This window comes from Corvus kubaryi, unplaced genomic scaffold (genome assembly GCF_017639235.1).
Source record: "Corvus kubaryi isolate FWS band 111438036 unplaced genomic scaffold, C.kubaryi_AGA036_p1.0 128, whole genome shotgun sequence".
Lineage (NCBI taxonomy): Eukaryota > Metazoa > Chordata > Aves > Passeriformes > Corvidae > Corvus > Corvus kubaryi.
In genome coordinates, this window is record NW_024580663.1 from 98,318 (window position 1) to 116,468 (window position 18,151).

General features: G+C 42.9%; 1 protein-coding gene across 6 annotated transcripts in view; it reads left to right on the top strand.

Moving 5' to 3' along the window:
- Positions 1–18,151, top strand: part of KCNIP1 (potassium voltage-gated channel interacting protein 1) — a 288,428-nt gene that overhangs the window by 73,079 nt on the left and 197,198 nt on the right. For 2 of the 6 annotated variants that reach the window (XM_042024455.1, XM_042024442.1), the window contains exon 1: positions 17,082–17,394. The exons of 2 other annotated variants lie outside the window; for them this stretch is intronic. Coding sequence is in view for 1 of the 4 variants with exons in the window: in XM_042024442.1 (XP_041880376.1) it covers positions 17,334–17,394 (61 nt within the window). In the remaining 3 variants the exon portion in view is untranslated. 2 more of the 6 variants (XM_042024489.1, XM_042024462.1) reach the window with 2 other exon arrangements.

Consider the following 18,151-nt stretch of genomic DNA (forward strand, 5'->3'; position numbering starts at 1 on the left):
AGTAGTAACCCAAGCGAGGCCTGCTTCACTGAAAGGCAAGTTGGACAGAAAGCAAGTAACAACTTTAAAAACGTGTAAGCGAAGTTAACAACCCTTGTGCAATAGCAAGGTTGTTCTATTGGATGTGTTGATCCCAGCATTCCTGGACCTGGAAAAGTCTTTAACTCATAATAAACAAATACAAATGCTTTGGAATTTAGCAGTAAGTTCTAATGCTATAGAAAAGACCAGTTATGTTGGTCTGCTGTAGTGGTTTTTTCAATAACTCATCAGTGATAGAATAAATACAGGCTGCAGCACTTAACTAGGCTGTGGGAAAGTTATATTAATGGCAAAAAAAAGGAAAAGGAAGCATTAATTGTAGTGAACAACTGTGATACATCTGAAGTTGCATATTATCTACCTCCAGATAGCGATGAAGCTGTGATAGAACATCTAGTTCAAATCTTTCCACCTCCGAAGGGAATAAATTAGAAAATACAACAACCAAAATAACTCTGAATTCTTTGGAGTTACCATCATTAAACAGAAAGTGAGAGTGAATATTTAATTACATTTGCAGTCAGGCTGGAAAGTATGGGCTCGTGCAGCTTTACTGCTGGTCAAGACTGTATTCACTGGAAAGTGATGCGTTTCTGCCTGGCAATCCTTCAAATTCAGCCTCCCAAAAGGACTTTGGGAGGGTTTGGGTGAGTGAAGGCATCAGATGCAATTACAAAAAGGATCAGAAGATCAAAGAGCAAGACTGAGTGCAGTGTAGGAGAAGGCTGCAAAGCAAAGCTGCAGGGAGAAAATACTGAAGAAAAAGTTAAAAAGCTTGAAATTTTTTCAGGCACCAAAGGAACAAGAGGTCCCTGAAAAATTCAGCAGGACTTCAAGAAGCAATTTATTGACAAAAGCAGCAGACATTTCTCAGATTTGATGAGTTCTCAGCCTCAGTGCTCACCTGGCAAGGTGGAGGTCAGACATCACCTTGATAGAAGCCTGCCATGAGGAGGAGAGGAAATGCTGGATGAAATTTTGCTCACTCAAGATCATTCAAAATGTAATGAGCCTGTGATGCCTCCCAGTGTTCCAGGAAGACAGCTTTGGTGAAGTGATGCTTTATTAACTTCAAGCAGCCCAAGGATCAAATAATGTAGTAAGATTTTTCTTTGACTCTGTGTGTGTGCTCACCCTCTGTACTCTAATTCAGTATTTCAGGTATTTTTACATTTGTGGGCAAAGCTGACTGTGAGACTGAAGGCAAAGCCTGTAACAAACCTCTCAATTGTTTATTCATCTTGCTCATCATCCCATGTGATGCCCTACAGCTCAGCTCCTTCCTTCAGCTGCTTTGGAACCTGTTGAATTCCAGTTTCATTGCTGTCTGACCTTGGACATAGGGTGCAACTGAGGCACAGTGAACACTGGCAATATGGATACGAGGTAGCATTAGACCTCATCCTCTAGCTTCAGCACAAGATAAAGCTAGTGTCAGATATTTGGATGCTGAGGAAAGATTTGGTGCATGTGAAATACAGAATATTTATCCACACGTAGAATTTCTCTAAAATTGTTTCAAGTTTGCTGCTTGTAATGGTTTGTTTGCTTATGGAGTTTGTTTTCTAGAGCTGGACACCTTCCATTCCCAGCTTCTGAGCTGTGTTGAGCATCTTGCAGAGTCAGGGCATATAAGCTCTTTGTAGGAAACAGCTTTTCTCAGCCATAGTTAGTCCTCTATTCTTGTAGGCCATGAATCTCTGTAACTTCATTCAGTCATCCAGTGGAGAGATTTGTTGCTCATCACCAGAGCAGCAAGTGCCTTCTCAGGTTTATCTATGACATGGCACAGCATATTTTATATGTGACATTCCTTTAAAAATGTTACTAATGTTCAAGTGGGTGTACTGATGGAACAATTTCAAATGCATATGTTGCCACTGATCTCCTTGGTGCTGTCTGGACCAGTCATTTTCATGTGTGAATACTTATGCTAATCCATGCCTCGTTAATATATTAAGTATCAATTTGCATAAACAAGGTTGTTGAATGGTGTAATTTAAATGCTAGGCACAGCTATTTTGCCTGTGACAGGAAGGTATGAAAAATAATTGTAATAAATATTGATAATAAAGCAGCAACAGAGAAATTGCTTTTGAATGGCTCTATAACAACCAGAACACAAGTCCTGGGTTGTAGATTTACAGTGCATCAGTTCTCAAAGAAGCATGGATTTACTGGCAGAAGGGTTTGTGTATTTGCTAAGGTAAAAAGAAATGAAATTATCAGGAATGCTTTTCATTTTATTAATTTTTTTCCTGCTGCTTTATAACATCTATCCCATGAAGCTGACTTGTGAATCAGACATGAGTGGCAGAGCCCCTTTTGACTTGGCTCTTACTTCAAATGGAGAATTCCAGCACTAGCTCAGGCTTAGCCCTGGCACAAGCCCTTCTTCAGTATCAGCTCAGTGCTGGAAGAAGTGCCTCTAGGATCTGTTCATTGTTCAGAGCCACGGCTAGCAAGGTTCAACTTCTACCTCAGCTTAAGACAGCTCCTTCTGGCCTTTTGGAGTGGGAGCTGACCTCCCGCGTGGATGTTGGGCAACACTGGGAACACGAAGTCATGTGAGCTGACCTATGCTCACTGTCTGGAGCTGTGAGCACTTGTGCCAGAGCTCTGCTTACAAGGGTGAGCCTGCAGCTGGATGTATACATGTATTTCTCTATCTCCAGTTTCTAGAACAATGGCGATACATGTGTTTAGGTACATTTTAAGTATTTGACAAAACATAATCTAAATTTCAGTTTGGAATCTGAGTCTTCAGGTAAATGGCAGCAAGGAGAAAAATAACCAGGAGACTCAGGAAGTAATTTTGTTCCCACTAATGTATTTTTAGAGTGAATTTTAAAGTTTTGTGCCAAAAAAAATAGAGAATATGCTCAATTTTTGTGTAACACTTTCTCAAATTTCAGCAATTTATGAAATTGTCATAGTGGCTTTCCTCAGAATTTAGCCTGGTAGAGTAGGGCTGATCCTGGTGCAACAAGAATTTCTTTTCTTTTTACTCCTATTTTTTCCATCTCTTCCCAAGTCATTGGCAATAATTCCTAGTTATTGCAGGACACTGTTTTGTTTAGATTGCCAGGCCCATATTAGAAGGCTGGGAAAGGTCAGAGCACTCCAGTAGATGATTTATTGTAAGAGGTCAGGTGAGTCTTAGATTTACATACCCACAGCAGGGACAAATAATTTTATTTGTGTGTTTTTACTTCTGTATCTTGCACAAGTGAAGCGAGTGACTCCACTAAGATTAGAAACAGTGAACTCTCATTCCCATTTTTTTCTCTGTTGTTGTTCAGTGAATTTGGAGGGTTTTTTATTTTTTCATGTGAAAGGTCAGGGCAATATTAGTGTTTCTCATTTAGGCTCATTAAAGAGAAAATAATATGTATTTTAGGTTTTGAAATGGTACTATAGTCTGAATGTCATAGGGGAAAATGACTTCATGGATAATGCTGTTCTGTGTTTGTCACGTTAGGGTTTGCAGCTTTAGCTTAAACCTGACACCTGCCTGTCTCTCTATGCCCCTGTTCATACACAAACTTACTTGCAATTTGTGGCTATGCTGGGGGGGTGGGTTGCTGCATCCAGGGGCTTCTGTAAATTAGGGAGGGTAAAGGTACTGGCAGAGCAGCATTGGTAGGTGCTCCTCTGCTCTGGAGCCCTGCAAAGCCCTCTGCCCACCTCTGGGCCAACTTGAATCCTGTAAGTTCCTCAGGGCTGCTTTATTCCAGGGCTTTTTCCACTGGATTAATGAAATCTTGCTGACAATCTTCATGAGAGAAGATTACAGAAGATTTGTTTCATGTGAATTGGCTATTAATGTTTTTGCTGTTGCTGCTTTGGCAAGAATGAATTCTGAACCAAGGAGTAAGTCTGCTGTGGAAGCCAACTGGAGGGAATCTGAAAAGAAAACAAGAGCTGACTGGAATTACTGATCTGCATGTAACTTCTCAGTAGTTATTGATTAGCTTCATGCAAAAATTGCCAATCTGTAGTTGTCTAGGTAGTTAATCTGAACTCCATGGTAAGGCAGTGGTTTGTGTAGCTTTGCTTTTGCTGAGAGGCACCCCCAGTGACACCCTGCTCCTCTACGACGATGAAAAAATTCCCACTCTGTGCAGGTTAGCAGCAGGGTTTTACTGAGGAGGGATCTGTGGGAATGTTAATCAATCACCCATTTTCCAGTATATGAGTAAAACACTGACTGCCCCACAAGAAATCCAAACAGGTCAGACAGCAGCCGGTAACCCTGTGTTTGCTGTGGTAGATACCTGGTTTGCCCAAAAAAGATGAATGCCCTGTCTCGGTGTCCCTGTGGTCTGTGGGTCAAAATAAATCTCCTGTAGCAAGGAACAGAATTTGTATACTACATGCACTAATCTAAGTATGGCTCAACTTTTTGGACTTCTGAAAATATGTTCTGGATGCCGATAGAGGAGGGGGAAACAGCAAAAACGATGCATTTTCTGTATGTGTGAAAAGCGCTCGATAGACAAGAGACTAATTTTGTTCCTTTTGTCCATATACTTTGGTTTGGGGACTGTGCATGCAATGTGTGAACATTTGACTGACCCCTGTGTGTATGTGAAATTGGCCAGGCTCCCTGAAGTGCGTGGTGCGCTGCTCCTTCCTGCAGCTGAGGGTTTGGCCCCGGTAGCACAGCAGGGAGGCTGCTTCCCTGTCAGCACTTCTGTGCCTGAGAGATAAGCATGGCTTGTTCAACCCACAGAATCATATTCTGTAGAAGGTTTGGATTGGAAGGGGCCTTAAAGGCCATCTTGTTCCTACCCCCTGCCATGGGCTGGGACACCTTTCACTGGACAGGTTGCTCCAAGCCCCATCCAACTTTGCCTGGAACTCACACTTGAAGATGAGATATTCCAAAAAGTTGATGCTCAGTCTTGACGATACCGTCAAATAAGTAAATTAAAAGTAGTGCAGACATTCTGATCTGAATTTATGCATTTGCATTTGCTTTCGTTGGGGTTATTGCACACATTAGTGTGTTGCCAGCACTGGAAGTAGTGCCACAATGTGTCTCAGAGCTGTCTCCACCCTTCCATTGGTACATCTTGAAATGGAGTATTTTTAATTAGTTATTAACTCCAGAGAGTATCTGGATTGGTGTATTGAACAGAATTTGATAATATCTGCCACCAATAATGTGATTTGGGGAGCACTTCAGCAGCAAGATAAAAGTTATTATATAATTGTAACAGTAGTAATTCAGTCCACCAGCTAGCATGGGAGGAATAGCATATATCCCTTTTATTAGAAGCATTCTTCATCTGCTGTGACCTTAACGTGAGTTCTCTCACAAAAATGAAGTTAAAATGGAGTTATAGATGGAAATACTCACTGGTACTGCTGACAGACTCATATTACAGAGACACTGCAGTTATTCCCCAAAAGATGTGACGCTATGCAAAATGCAGAAATCTCCAGATATGTCAAGATTTTTGAGTGTCTTACCAGTGTATTTTTCACGTCATATCTTTGTAGCTCTACATACTTCTGCCATATAAGAATGCAGCTGAATCTAGATAAAAACTGGCTTAAGAAACAGATTTTTTTTCCAAACCTTTTTTCCCAAAAAGAATGCTGTTTTCCTTTGATCAGAGGAAGGTTGGATTTGGCTCCCATTAAGATTTCAGGACTTCGTAAGTCCTGAAAACATTTATTGGAAATGTCAGTTATTTTAACAGCTTGGAAGCTACCTGAAATTATTTCTTTTTGTGAAATCCAGTGTAGAACAAACCTTGTTTTGTCCCATGGGTCTCCTGGTAAGGAGGTTTCAGTTTGTAGATCACCCTGTTACACTACTTTCTTAGTCATCCCCAATCCCACTTAATTTACATTACTTGTATATGTATGCTGTAGTGATGAGCTTTATGGTACAATCTAGTCTTTGTTTTAATTTGGTGAATGACTTCAGTGTACTGACTGCTGGCAGTAGTGTCACAGACCTTGTGGTTTCCTTAGGGATGATGGAATTTCCCGTGATTGTTTCATAGATAACTGATAAACAACTGCCCTTCCTAAGCTTGCTTTTGTCTGGAATTGCTGTAGCTATACCGAGGTATCAGGTACAATCTGGTTTTGGTTGGATATTCAGGGCAGGTGCCACGTCTGAACTTCAAAGCCTGTTTATGTCCACTCTGCAGCAAAGTCTGCTCCATCCTGCACAGATGTAGTGTAGTTCAATACACAATAACTACAAAGCAAAATATTCCCAGGCGATCTGCTAGACTGATGCTAATGTACTGAGGTGCGCCTTTGTGTCAGAACCAAGCTCTGAATTTACTGCAGGCAGGTTTACAGGCAGAGCATCAGGAAATGTGCATTTGCAGGATGGAAAATTCAGGGAGACATCAACCTGGGGGTTTGGTGTGCAAGACATTTGGGAGATGTGGGTGCTTACTTACTTAATGCTTATTTTAAGGAAGCTTGCCAAGGTAATCTCTATGTTAAGGCATTGTTAACCATTTTAACCAGCTTCAACAGCAAACATTTTACTGGAATAATATTACCTTTTTTTTCCAGCATGAAAGATGATAGCATAAAACATAAACATAAAATTATGAATCCTCATTAAGAAAGCTGTGCTTAATTTAAGAAATGATACAATTAGTGTTGTGCATCATTTCACCTAAAGCATAATGCTATTAATGATAACTAAAAATTCTGACTTCTCTAGAGCACCTTCTAGCAAGACCTGACTAGGGAAGTGAGTGTTCATGCCTGGCGTGCGTTCCTTGCACATTCAGAATGAAACAGTACCAATTACTTTCTCGGGTGGCCAGGAAGGTCAACACTACCCCAGCTTATACCAGCAATAGTGTGGCCAGCAGGACCAGGGCAGTGACCATCCCCCGCCCTGGGCACTGGTGAGGCCATTCCTTGAATCCTGAGGTCAGTTTTGGGCCCTTCATGACAAAAAGGACATCAAGGAGCTGAAGCATGTCCAGAGAAGGACCATGGAGCTGGGGAAGTGTCTGAAGCACAGGTCTGATGAGCAGATGAGGCAACTCAGGAGGCTCAGCCTGGAGAAGAGGAGGTGCAGGGGCACTGTCTCACTCTCTACAACTCCCTGACAGGAGATCAGAGGCAGGTGAGGGTCAGGCTATGCTCCCAGATTGTAGCGACGGGACAAGAGGAAACAGCCTCAAGTTGCACCAGGAGAGGTTTAGATTGGATCTCAAGGAAAATTTCTTCACTGAAAGTACTGTTAAGCCCTGTCACAGGCTGCCCAGGGAAGTGATGGAGTCACAGTCCCTGGAACTGTTTAAAAGACATGTGGATGTGGTACTTGGGGACAAGGTTTAGTGGTAGACTCGGCAGTGTTGGATAATGGTTGGACTTGATTATCTTAGAGGGCTTTTCCAACCTTAAAGATTCTATGATTAAATGTACAAACAGAATATATTCTTATTTAGCATATGTTTTGCCTGATGTGATTTAACTTGGCACTAGCTGAACTTACCTAGGGGTGTCTAATGGCTGCTTCTGTTCTCTTTTACAAGGCGCTATAGTGAGAAATGAGATGTGAAAAAACAGCTGGTTAACTGTCCACATTAGTTACCCAGAGGTTTGTGCATCTGCTCAGTGACCTGAATTGTATGTAGTTAGTTGGGCCCATTTCTGTCAAGTGCACTAAAGCAAAAGGAAAGGAGAGATTCGAGATCATCTGGATGTCTTCTCTACTCTTTTCTCCTCCCTAAACTAGTCATCCATGGAAATACCAAATAATTAAAAACTGCCTTTTCTTTCTCAGTGAGGCCTCTGACCATTATTACAAGACAGAAATGAAGCTGGCTGTTAACCTGGATTGACATTCAGTGTTCACATTCTTTATACAGCTTTGATATATTCTCTTTAATGCTTCTTGGAACAAACCACCACTGAATTCCTGTCTGTCACTCAGCTTGCTTAGTCTGTAAGTTCCAACAGTGCTGAGCTGACGCTGGGTGTATGAGCAAGGGAGGAAGTACATGCCACACTCAGCAGTTGGGAGAGATGTCCTTGTCATCACACACGTGACCAGATGTGTTCCCTGGGATCCTTCTGTGTGCTTGGTCACAACATGCCTCACTCTGAGCCTGTGAATTTAGCTGTATGCTTGTCTGTAATGTTCAGGGAGGCTGTGATGTGATAGAAATGCTTATGTATGAAGGTGAAAAGGTGATTTACCAAGCTTTGGGTTTGTGCATGTACCTGGTACTCAGTGCTGGCTGCTTGATGTTCCCTGTGGTGTTTTTAGCAGCCAAGTGCCTATTTTGTGACTATTGCTATGGTGGCAGTCAGTGCTATCACAGAGATTGGGAATAAATGCCCACCTGGCAGCCAGGTTATCATATTCCCCTTACACAGGCCAGTCTTGATCAGGCTTTGTGGGACATGATGTGATGCAGCATCTGCCCTGGCCTTTCTTCATGCAAAGGGAAAAGGCTTTTGGCATCTTCTATTACTGTCTCACTATCTGTCAAAATTCCCTTAAAAACCCATTCATTCATTCTGTATGTGAGAGATGCCTTAACACGTTACATGCATATCCATATACTGCTTTTCAAATGACATTAACTCTTTCTGGTGTGGTTTCCACAGTCCAGCACTGTGGTGTCCTGGTTCTCAGCCTTCTCTGTGGCCTGACAGTTCCTCAGGGTTTTCTACTTCAAACTGTCTTGAAGTTCCTCATGCATGGATTTGATAATTTTGAAAGGTAAGGCTTCACTTGGCACAATATGCAAACAGATTTCATGGGGTAATAGACAGTTTTTCATTACTGAAACGTGAGCTTTTTCCTCCTCAGGCATCATTGTAATGGCATCTTGAGAACCAAAGATTGCAGTTCTTGATTCCGCTGCATGAAGCCTCCTCTCAAGTGTCTTTGGTTGTGACAGACACGCTCTTACTCTGAGTGCTGGCTCAATAGCCTGGTTTCAGAACCTACCCCTGTCCTTCCCCTCCCATCTGAATGCTGTTATGAAATTCTTCCAGTTTTTATGTTTCCTTATCACTAAATCACACCTTTTACTGACAACTTCCTTGCCAAAGCCTTGTGTTTTGGAGTGTCCACAGCCATTTCCTTCTTCCTGCTTCCTGGACTCTGCTCAGCTCTCTCCTTTCTCCAGATGGGTTCATATCACTGTTGTTCGCCACCTTCCTTTGTATTTTGTCACAGCAGTGCTGGCAGTCTTTTGTGATCATCTCCTGCCTCTCTAGCCTTCTGCCTTGCTGACGTTTCTTCTTGTCAACTTTACATAGTTTAGCACAGTGTCCTGCTGCCTGTCTGTTGTCATTCACTCCCACTGGCAGTGGTGTGCCAGGACAACCATGTGCCAGGACAGCCATGTGCCAGGACTGCTGTGCTCACTGGTCCTGCAGCATGCCCCCTCTCCATCAGGCATTTCTCCATGCTACCCTTTGGGCAAGTGCTTTGCCTGGGTTTTTTGTCTCTCCTATTCTTTCAGCTTTTTATCTGGAATCAGTGTCCCCCTGTTTACAGAAGAAATACTCCAACCAAAGATATAAAACAGTATCTACCTTGTGTTTTGTTGAAGTTGTCACTAGAAATATGAAGTATTCCCTTCCCGAGCTCTCAGCTGTCTGAGTGTGACATCCCTAGGGCAAACATTAGGGCTGCTCTGTGTAGATTTCCCCAGTTTTATTATTATAACAAAGAAGAACCAGCAGACAAAAATGTAGTTTTATTTTCAGCTCTCATTATATTGTGTCACATAGGTTGAACAGTCCCTTGTTCTTTTTTCATTTAATTTCCTTAAAGTACATAAATGTGTATGTCCATGCATACCCGTGTACAGCTGCAGTGGAGACTGCTTTGGTATTTGCAAGGAGGGCCAGGGCTGCACAGGAACATCTGATCTTGGGTTCAGGATACCAGTGTTTGACTACTTGCTCTGAGAATAGGATGCAAAATTCCAGCTCCATTTTTCTGCTCTCCTCCTCGGGATGTTAAAGAGAAGGCGCACCCCTTATTGCTCAGACCTCACCACCTGGGTTTTTGTTCCTTGTTTGGTGGCATGAAGTGACTGTTGTATTTACTTTGGCTTTGCATAGCTGTGTTTGCTATAGCCTGGAAGGTATGTGGCTTTCCAACACTCTAATATTGTCCCTGCCTTAGTTAAATAAGAATCTAGACGATCCCACAGCTTAAAGTCTCATCTACTCCATCTGATTTCTGAGCATTGTTATTCACCAGCTTTCATGAAATGAAAAATATATTTCCATCAAAATGGAAAGGAGGACCTCTAGCCTTTGGAGTCTGACAAAGCCTGAGAATTTGCTTTGGGCCTGCAAAGGTGCAGTAATGAATCTTTTGATGGCTCCTGTTCTGCTGTGTTGTCCTTACAGAGAGCAAAAGATACCTTTGAAAACATCCCCGTTTATTATAACAGCTCATGAGCGGAGAAAAAGAGGATGAAATTAGGTTCTTGATTGTTGTTTCTTTTATGGAAGAAACATTTCCAAAAAGTAGCTGCTGGAAAAACAATATATGTATGGTGAATTTTGACTTAGTGAAAACCTAGAGTAGGCAAACCAGGTAAGTCTGGGTTGGCTGATACCAATTGACAAAAAGGTAAATGATGGCCCACCAAGATCCCCAGACACTTTTTGCCGGTATAGACCAGCAAAAACCCACCTCATCTGGGTGTCTCTGTGATCAAGCTGGTTCCAAGGGCAGAGCAGATTGCCCCATGCTGCTTTCATTTATCCCTGTAGGTCTTCGCAGGAGCTCTGTGTGTTTGCTTGGCAGATGGATTTAGCTGTCAATCTTCCTGCTTTGAACTGAGCTGATTTCAGTAAGTTAGTGATACATATTTGCAGTAAAGAAACCTACCTTAAATGCATTGGTTACTGTAGTTGCAACCTGAGCAGTCTAATCAAAGTTATTTTTATTTTTAATAATAGCAGGGAAATAAAGGAAAATTATGATTAGTACTGCAAGAGGAGTAGTGAGCCTGCCTCTTTTCCTGCTTCCTGCAGTCCTGCAGGGTCAGTATGGAGGGGCTGCACTATGGAGCCTTCTCAGCATCCCAAGCTGTATGCATGCAGTTGTGATGGTGAGGATTTCTTCTTCTCTTCAATGCCCAGTTGGAGCTGTTTTGATTCATTTCCTAATATGCATTGCACCTTGGTCTTCCTTAGTTGGTCTGCCACTGTGTGGAGTGCTCCTGCTTGGAGCCTTAGCGCCGAGATGATGTGAAGGATGAGTCCTTTGACATTGGGGAATGTCTGGGGTGCTCTGGCATGTTGAGGTGGATATGCTTTCTCTAACTTCTCATTCTAGCAAGCAACAACACTGGAAATTGAGCTGGCAGTGGCTCAGGAAGGCTCCTGCCAGAACCTTGGGCTTAGGGTCAGGCAAAGCACTCAGCAGTGGATGTTCTGGCACACACAGCTAAGAACAGCAACTGGTTAAAAATTTCCTAGGCAACAGAAACTCTCATATCATTCTCTTAGAAAAGGATTATTTTCTTGCTTGCTTTTGATTTTATTTTTTCATTCAGATAGCCAAGTCTCAGTTTCTCATTAACTGCTTTATAAATCAGAGGGAACTGGAAAAGAGGGCAAGAGCTTGTGGGCAGCTCTCTTGGTGCATGGGCAGCTTCTGTGAGGGGATTTTGTGTTGGTGCTTCTGCATGAGTGCAAAATGCATGTCTCTTGCTTCCCATGGCTGGCATCCCTCATGGAGGAATCCATGCCCAGAGTATTGCAGGAGTAACTGTCTGTACTGCTGAGAACACCCAGCTTGTCACCGTGGCTGGAAGTGGTTTTGTGCCAAAGCACTGGGGAGTAATTGGGCTGGGGTTGGTGGGTCCCTGTTTTAGATATTTGACCAGTCTGCAGCTGAGGGGAGTTGAGCTGAGAGCAGCAGTCCTGGCATTTCTGTGTCAGTGCTTGAGTGGCATCACCCCAGCTCCCAGGCTGCTACTTATATGCTCTCAGTTGCCTGCCTGAAAGATTCTGTTTAATTATAGAGATTTTTGCATGTTTACATTTTTTAATAGAAATTTAATTTACAGAGAAACTGCTCTATAGAGTACCTTCTCAGGTGAGGAGAAAGTCACCTCTGCCTTAAAGTGAAGCACTCCTTGGGTAAGTGTAAAATGCTTCCCTGAAACAAGTGTTAGTTATGAAATATGAAAAATTAAAATCTTTTATTCTAAAGAACCTAGAAACTCTGACCAAGGTTTCATTCCTAAAATACTCAGAAGGGAAGTGGAATTAGTCCCTTCAAGCTCTATTTAGGCTTTCAAAGCAGAACGTATCTTGAAGCACACAAAGCTGATAGATACAGAGTAGATGGATGATAAGGGCTTGCTGTAAACAGGCAGTTTTCAAGTTTTATTTGTGTTCCTGTTATGTGAGTGCTCGTTGCTGCACTTTGAGAGAGAAAAAATGACATCAGAGTGAATTTCACCAATGCCCAGAATTGTAAAATCTGGATATATGTGAGGCATTCCCTTGCTAGTCCTGCAGGCCATATGTGCCTTGCAGGAGAGGATGGCTGATAACCCAGGAGTGTCATCCCATGGTAACAGTGCTTACATAGGTGGTGTTTTCCTGGCAATAGTCGAGATTCCTGGATGATGAAAAAAAACAACCTCCCCCTCTACTTTCCTGTGTATACCCACAAGAATCCCAGAAATGTGTCATTCAGGACACATACAATGCAAGTGTGGTCTGGCCCTGATTTGCACTAGTAGTTGTCTTTAGTGGGAAGAGGACCTGATCCTGCATCAGTGTGCAGAGCTGTACCAATCCCTGTGACCTTGCTCCTGGGAGATTTCCATCCCGTACTGGTATCAGCTAGCTGGTGATATGACTGCCTGATTGAAGATGCTATATTTGCATTTATCAAAAATAGTAAACTTCTTTTTCTGACCAAGCCTTCTGGCTGCATCCAGAATCATTGTCAGTGTCTTACTGCTTTGCTCTGATGCTTCAGTCTCACAGATGCTTATTAAAAGCAATAGTACAGAGTTATGAGGCAGAAAGAAATCAGGAAGAAATCAGTGAATAGTAATAGGTCATGATTTTAGTAGTCAGTAGACAGAGTTTAGATGGTATACAGCAGTGGTAAAAGGATGGAACAGGGTTTAACAGGCAGACAATAGTGATGGATTAATGGTGACCAGCAGGGTCACGTCTGCCCTGCTAACCTAGCTCAAGGAGATCAGTACCCAGTACTTGGCTGAGGATGTACACAGGCTTCTGCTGGAGCAAACATAGCCTGATGGACCCCTTGCTGTATCTGTGCATGCCTAGCATGTGTCTGCCCATCATCTGACTGACACTTGTGGCCCCTTCCCATGGGAGACTCTCCCCTCCTTAGCAGTAACAGGTGGAATGGTCACACAAGTCATCTGTTGGGTGAATTTTTGTGGGAAAGGGGATGGATTTAGGCAGCACAAGCATCATGAAGCAGTACCTACCCTTAGCTATGCAAGCAAGTGCTTAAAAACTGTGCTAAATCATACTGTGAGAGAGCCCCATAATGTGCTGCTGGGGTTTCTCCCTGCACTGGGAAGTGAGTGGTGGTTGGGCTCTGTAGTGCTGCACATCCATTCTGGGGGCTGCAGTCAGGTTTGGCACAATATGGTGTCTCCTTTCCCTGACGTACTTTTGGTCCTCTTACAGCATCTCTTACCCAGGATGCTGACTTAGGTACCCACACAGCTCCAACTGTGCATTTCACCATCACAGTCAGAGCTCAGGCAGCTTCTTATTTCTAAAGGAAATACTCTGAAAAATATTCACCTCCTCAGATAAAGGATGTCCACCAGCACTTGTTACATCTCAAAGTGTTCTCTCCGAGGTTGATATGTTTGAATGATCATCTTTTGAGGAAAGAGAATTCCTGCCTGCTGTGGCAAATACCCTGATTTTTTAGTGTTTATGATGCCTCTGTTCCTCTGAGGTCTTGGTTTTCAGCTGTGAAAGAAAGTGTCTGCTTCTGAACTGGGGATTTACAATTCTGTGCTCATCTGCCTAGGCACAGACATGGTCCCTCCTCTTGTCCCTATTCTTGTATATTTGAGTCATATCATACAAATAAAAATGTATGTAACTGCTTATTCCCATGATTTCTTAGGGACCTGTAAATACTGATTTCCAGCCAAGACAGATCTTTTATTTCTTTCAAGTTTTAAAGAAAACGGAATATTTACATTTGCCCTTTGCCTTCATATGCCATGCTGTTTCAAGTAAACAACAGTGCAGCATCAGGGGTGCAATTTTGTCTTTCCAAATTACTTCCTTCTTGGGTGTCTCACCATATGGACAACCTGACCTGTCACTCCCAGACTGAGCTCTTTCTGCATGGCTGGGATCCAACTGATGTCAAAAGGAATCCTGAAGCCACCTACTTTCAAGGTACTTTTTGATGTAAGGAGTTTGTAGGCAGGTGGGGTCTGTCTCTTCTTCCAAGTAACAAGTGATAGAACAAGAGGAATTGGCCTCAAGGGGAGGTGTAGGTTGGATATTGGGAAAAATTCCTTCACCAAAAGGGTGGTCAAGCACTGGCACAGGCTGCCCAGGGTAGTGGGAGAGTCACCATTCCTGGACATATTTAAAAGACATGTAGATGGGGCACTTGAGGAAATGGTGGAGTAGTGGCCTTGTATGAGACTGGAAAAATTGATGTCTTGAGACATCATTTTGGAATGCATGTGTGCGGGGGCAGGGGCAGGTCAGGCCTTGCCCTGGTGAGGCAGTGCCCTGCCCTGTACGCCCCGGCCCAGCAGTGGCTGCCAGTCTGTGGCACACTGGAGGCAATGCCCCACACCCATCCCCTGGAGCCCCTAACACAGCTCCTGAGTGACCAAATGACCAGAAGTCCCACATGGGGGAAAGGCCAAAGGGTATTTAAGGCCACAGGGCATGAGGCACTCAGATGTCTTGACCCTACCTCCTCTTGGAATTTCTATCTGAACACCACTGGAACCCAGGAGTTGGTAGCTATGTATGTCTTCTTCTATATCTCTTCTTGCTCTCTTTCTCCTTCTTCTAATTCCCTCTTCTTGGAATTTTTGAGTAATTTAGAATTGAACAGGCTTAAAGGTTTGCTAAGTTGAATGGGCCCAGTTAATTCTTTGAGAAGTGTTTTATGTTGATTGAATGATGCACTAAACCTTTTGCCTAAGTTCCTCAATTTTCTGAAGTTGCCAGTAAAGTTCTTTCTGTTGTTTTGATCTCTTGAGACTATCTTGTCAGCACTTCTTGCATGCGTCTAACACAGAGTACATGAACAACCATAAAAACCCTTTTAAAAACCTCATAAACTGAGTTGTTTGGGGCCTTACACCTTGTCAACACTTGACTTCTGCTAGTGACAGTTTGCCTAGATTGAAGATTCCGGTTTTGACATCTTGGAGACATTGGCTGTAACCTCTTGTCACCCTCCAGCCTTTGTTGAATGCGCAAGTCCCAAGAGCAGTGATTTTCCACATGCAGACTGTAGTCTATGTAGGATTTTATTGTGTAAATGCAAATAAAATATTAATAAATATAAATATTTGATTTAAAAAAAAAAAAGCTTAAGAATCTCATATAGCTTTTCAGTACCTGGTGGAGATCAGCATAGCCTGAGGGACCCCCATCTGGAACTGGGTGGCTGGAGAAGCTGTTTACCTCAGTAGCAGTGGGACCTCAGCTGTGGCCAGGCTGGGGAAAGGAGTGGGGGCTGGATGGAAAGCAGGGAATGTTGCACAAGCCAGGACAGGCTCCTCACACTATGCCAAAGGCCCCTGTGTGCCCCAAGTCTTGGGCAATTCCCTGCAAACTGATGTGTTTCATTTTAGGACTTGGGTATTTAAAACAGTACCTTCCCCCAGGCATTTCTTACAAAAAGCTCAACTGATGTGATTTGAGTTACAAAACAAGAAAAAATAAATTATTTTGTGCAATGCCTTCTGCATCTAAAAACTAATGGGAAGCTCTTTGCTGATACACACTAGGGATGCAAATGTACCTGTGTATGCAAAAACAGATGCTGGCAGCAGGTGAGCAGCAGGTAAGGCAGGGTTGTACCTCTAGGGACACCAACATTTGGGGAGCTGGGACCTGCATCTGTGGGAATCTTCTGCAAAGTAAGAGGAAAGCTGAGGAAACTTGTCGAGCCAAGGTGGTTTGTTCTGTGGTGAATTTCTTCTGAAAAATATAGTATTTGCACAGATCCTGCCCTAATCTCAGTCACCATGTGGAAGTAGCAAATTACTTCGGGTTCTAAGGCCTGCCTCAGTGTATTTAACTCCTTCTGTACCTGAGCACTTGCTATTTCACTTTCTGAGGAAATATAACCAGCTGTCTAGCTGATTTTTTGAAATATGGCAGAACTGAAAAAAATGCTGGGAATTGTTCTACCTCTTCCCAGTCACTTGATGTTTGCATAGTTTTGTTTCAACAGTTTTGTTTTCATACCCTTGAAAAGGGTATGCACATACATACTTGGCAGAAAAATAAGTTAACTGTCTTGCATGTGTTTCTGGTGTGTGAGAAAAGATGGGAAGGAAAAGGATTGTGGTGAAATTTTCTGTTTTCCCCCTTTGCATTTAATAATTTTCCTCTGACTTCTCTGCTTGAGAAGACTGTTGGAGATTGCTGCTTTCTACCTTTCTGTCAGACTCTTAATTAGCAGGAGCACTCAGCCTGCACAGCTGGGGCTTTGATGCCTTGCTCACTATTGCTTCCCACTCAGAAGATTTCCATTCATTCCGAGTTGGTATCCAGCCCAAAGCCCTGGCTTCCCCCTGAGACCCTCAGCGTGTCTACAGGACTCCAGTTTAGTATTCACTGGAAGAGCTGCACTGATGCTCCCTCGCTAGACCTACAGGCTGCTGGTTGGAGCCATAAGGGAACGGGAGGAAGAATTAGCCTGTGTGTTTATGTGGCTGTGCTCCAGTAAATATTTTGATGCATCTGCTGCCAGCTGTGGTCTGAGGGAATCTACCTAGCATTTAAATTTTGATGGGGAGCTGTTTTGAATAATAACAGTGCAGCCGGCTGTGAGTCAGTGCATGTGTGTTGACTTAAAAAAAACCCTCAAAGCTTAACGCTTGCTGAATGCCGAGCTGCAGTGCTTTGCTTTTTCCCTCCTCCTTCCTTCTTTTCTTTCTTGTCTGGACTTCCTCCGTTTTGTTTTGTTCTTGGGGGCATTTCACATAGATTTTGTTCACTGTCAGTGGAGGGGTGGGGTAAGAGGAATAAAAAAAAAATCCCAGCCGAAATAAATCCTCCCCAAAAACTCACGAGTAGCTTTTGCAATGGGTGCTGTCATGGGTACATTCTCTTCTCTACAAACGAAACAAAGAAGACCATCGAAAGGTAAGACCTCCTGTTATGCTTTTCCTGTCCCTTTGGTTTATTTGCTATGGGAGACATTTGCATGGGGAAGGGAGGGGAAAATGAACATGTGCCACTTGCAAGTAACCTGGCAATGTTTTTGTGAGGGGTAATTTGCAGAGGAGAGTGGGATGCAAGGTGGTGGAAAAAACATGTGGGCATGAGGAAATTGCTGTGAAGGGGCTTGGGGGTTGAAAAGAATCTGAAATACTGTAATCCTTCATGCAGGCATGTATAAGGAGGAGAAACTCAGTGGCTTCATATGCAGAGCACTTGCAGAAGAGACCTGTTTATTTCCAAATCCCATGCTGTATAAACCCTTTGAAGAGGGAATAAAATGTAGATACACAGCAAATTCTTCCCAATACCTCTGGGTTTCTGTCTCAGGAAGTATTGTTAGAGTCAGTGTTGCGTATTCAGTAATCCAACACCAAGCGTGCAGTACTAATGATTTGTGTTTTACAAAGATTAGCAAGAGGGGGGAAAAAATTAGGATGTTTTTGTAAAGAAGGAGAGAAGCAGAAGCTCATGAAGAATGAGAAAGTAAGCAGCAATTACAGGATTTTTAATCCTTAAATCCATAAATATTGCCTATAAATGCTTATTTTTCAGGAGGTCTGGTTTGTGTGGTATTTGCTTGAGCTTTGCTCAGTTTTCTTCAGGCTTAATTCAAAAATTCCAGGGTGTTGCTGAGCAGAAAGTTGAAAGCACTGTCAGGGGCACATCTATACCTTACAGA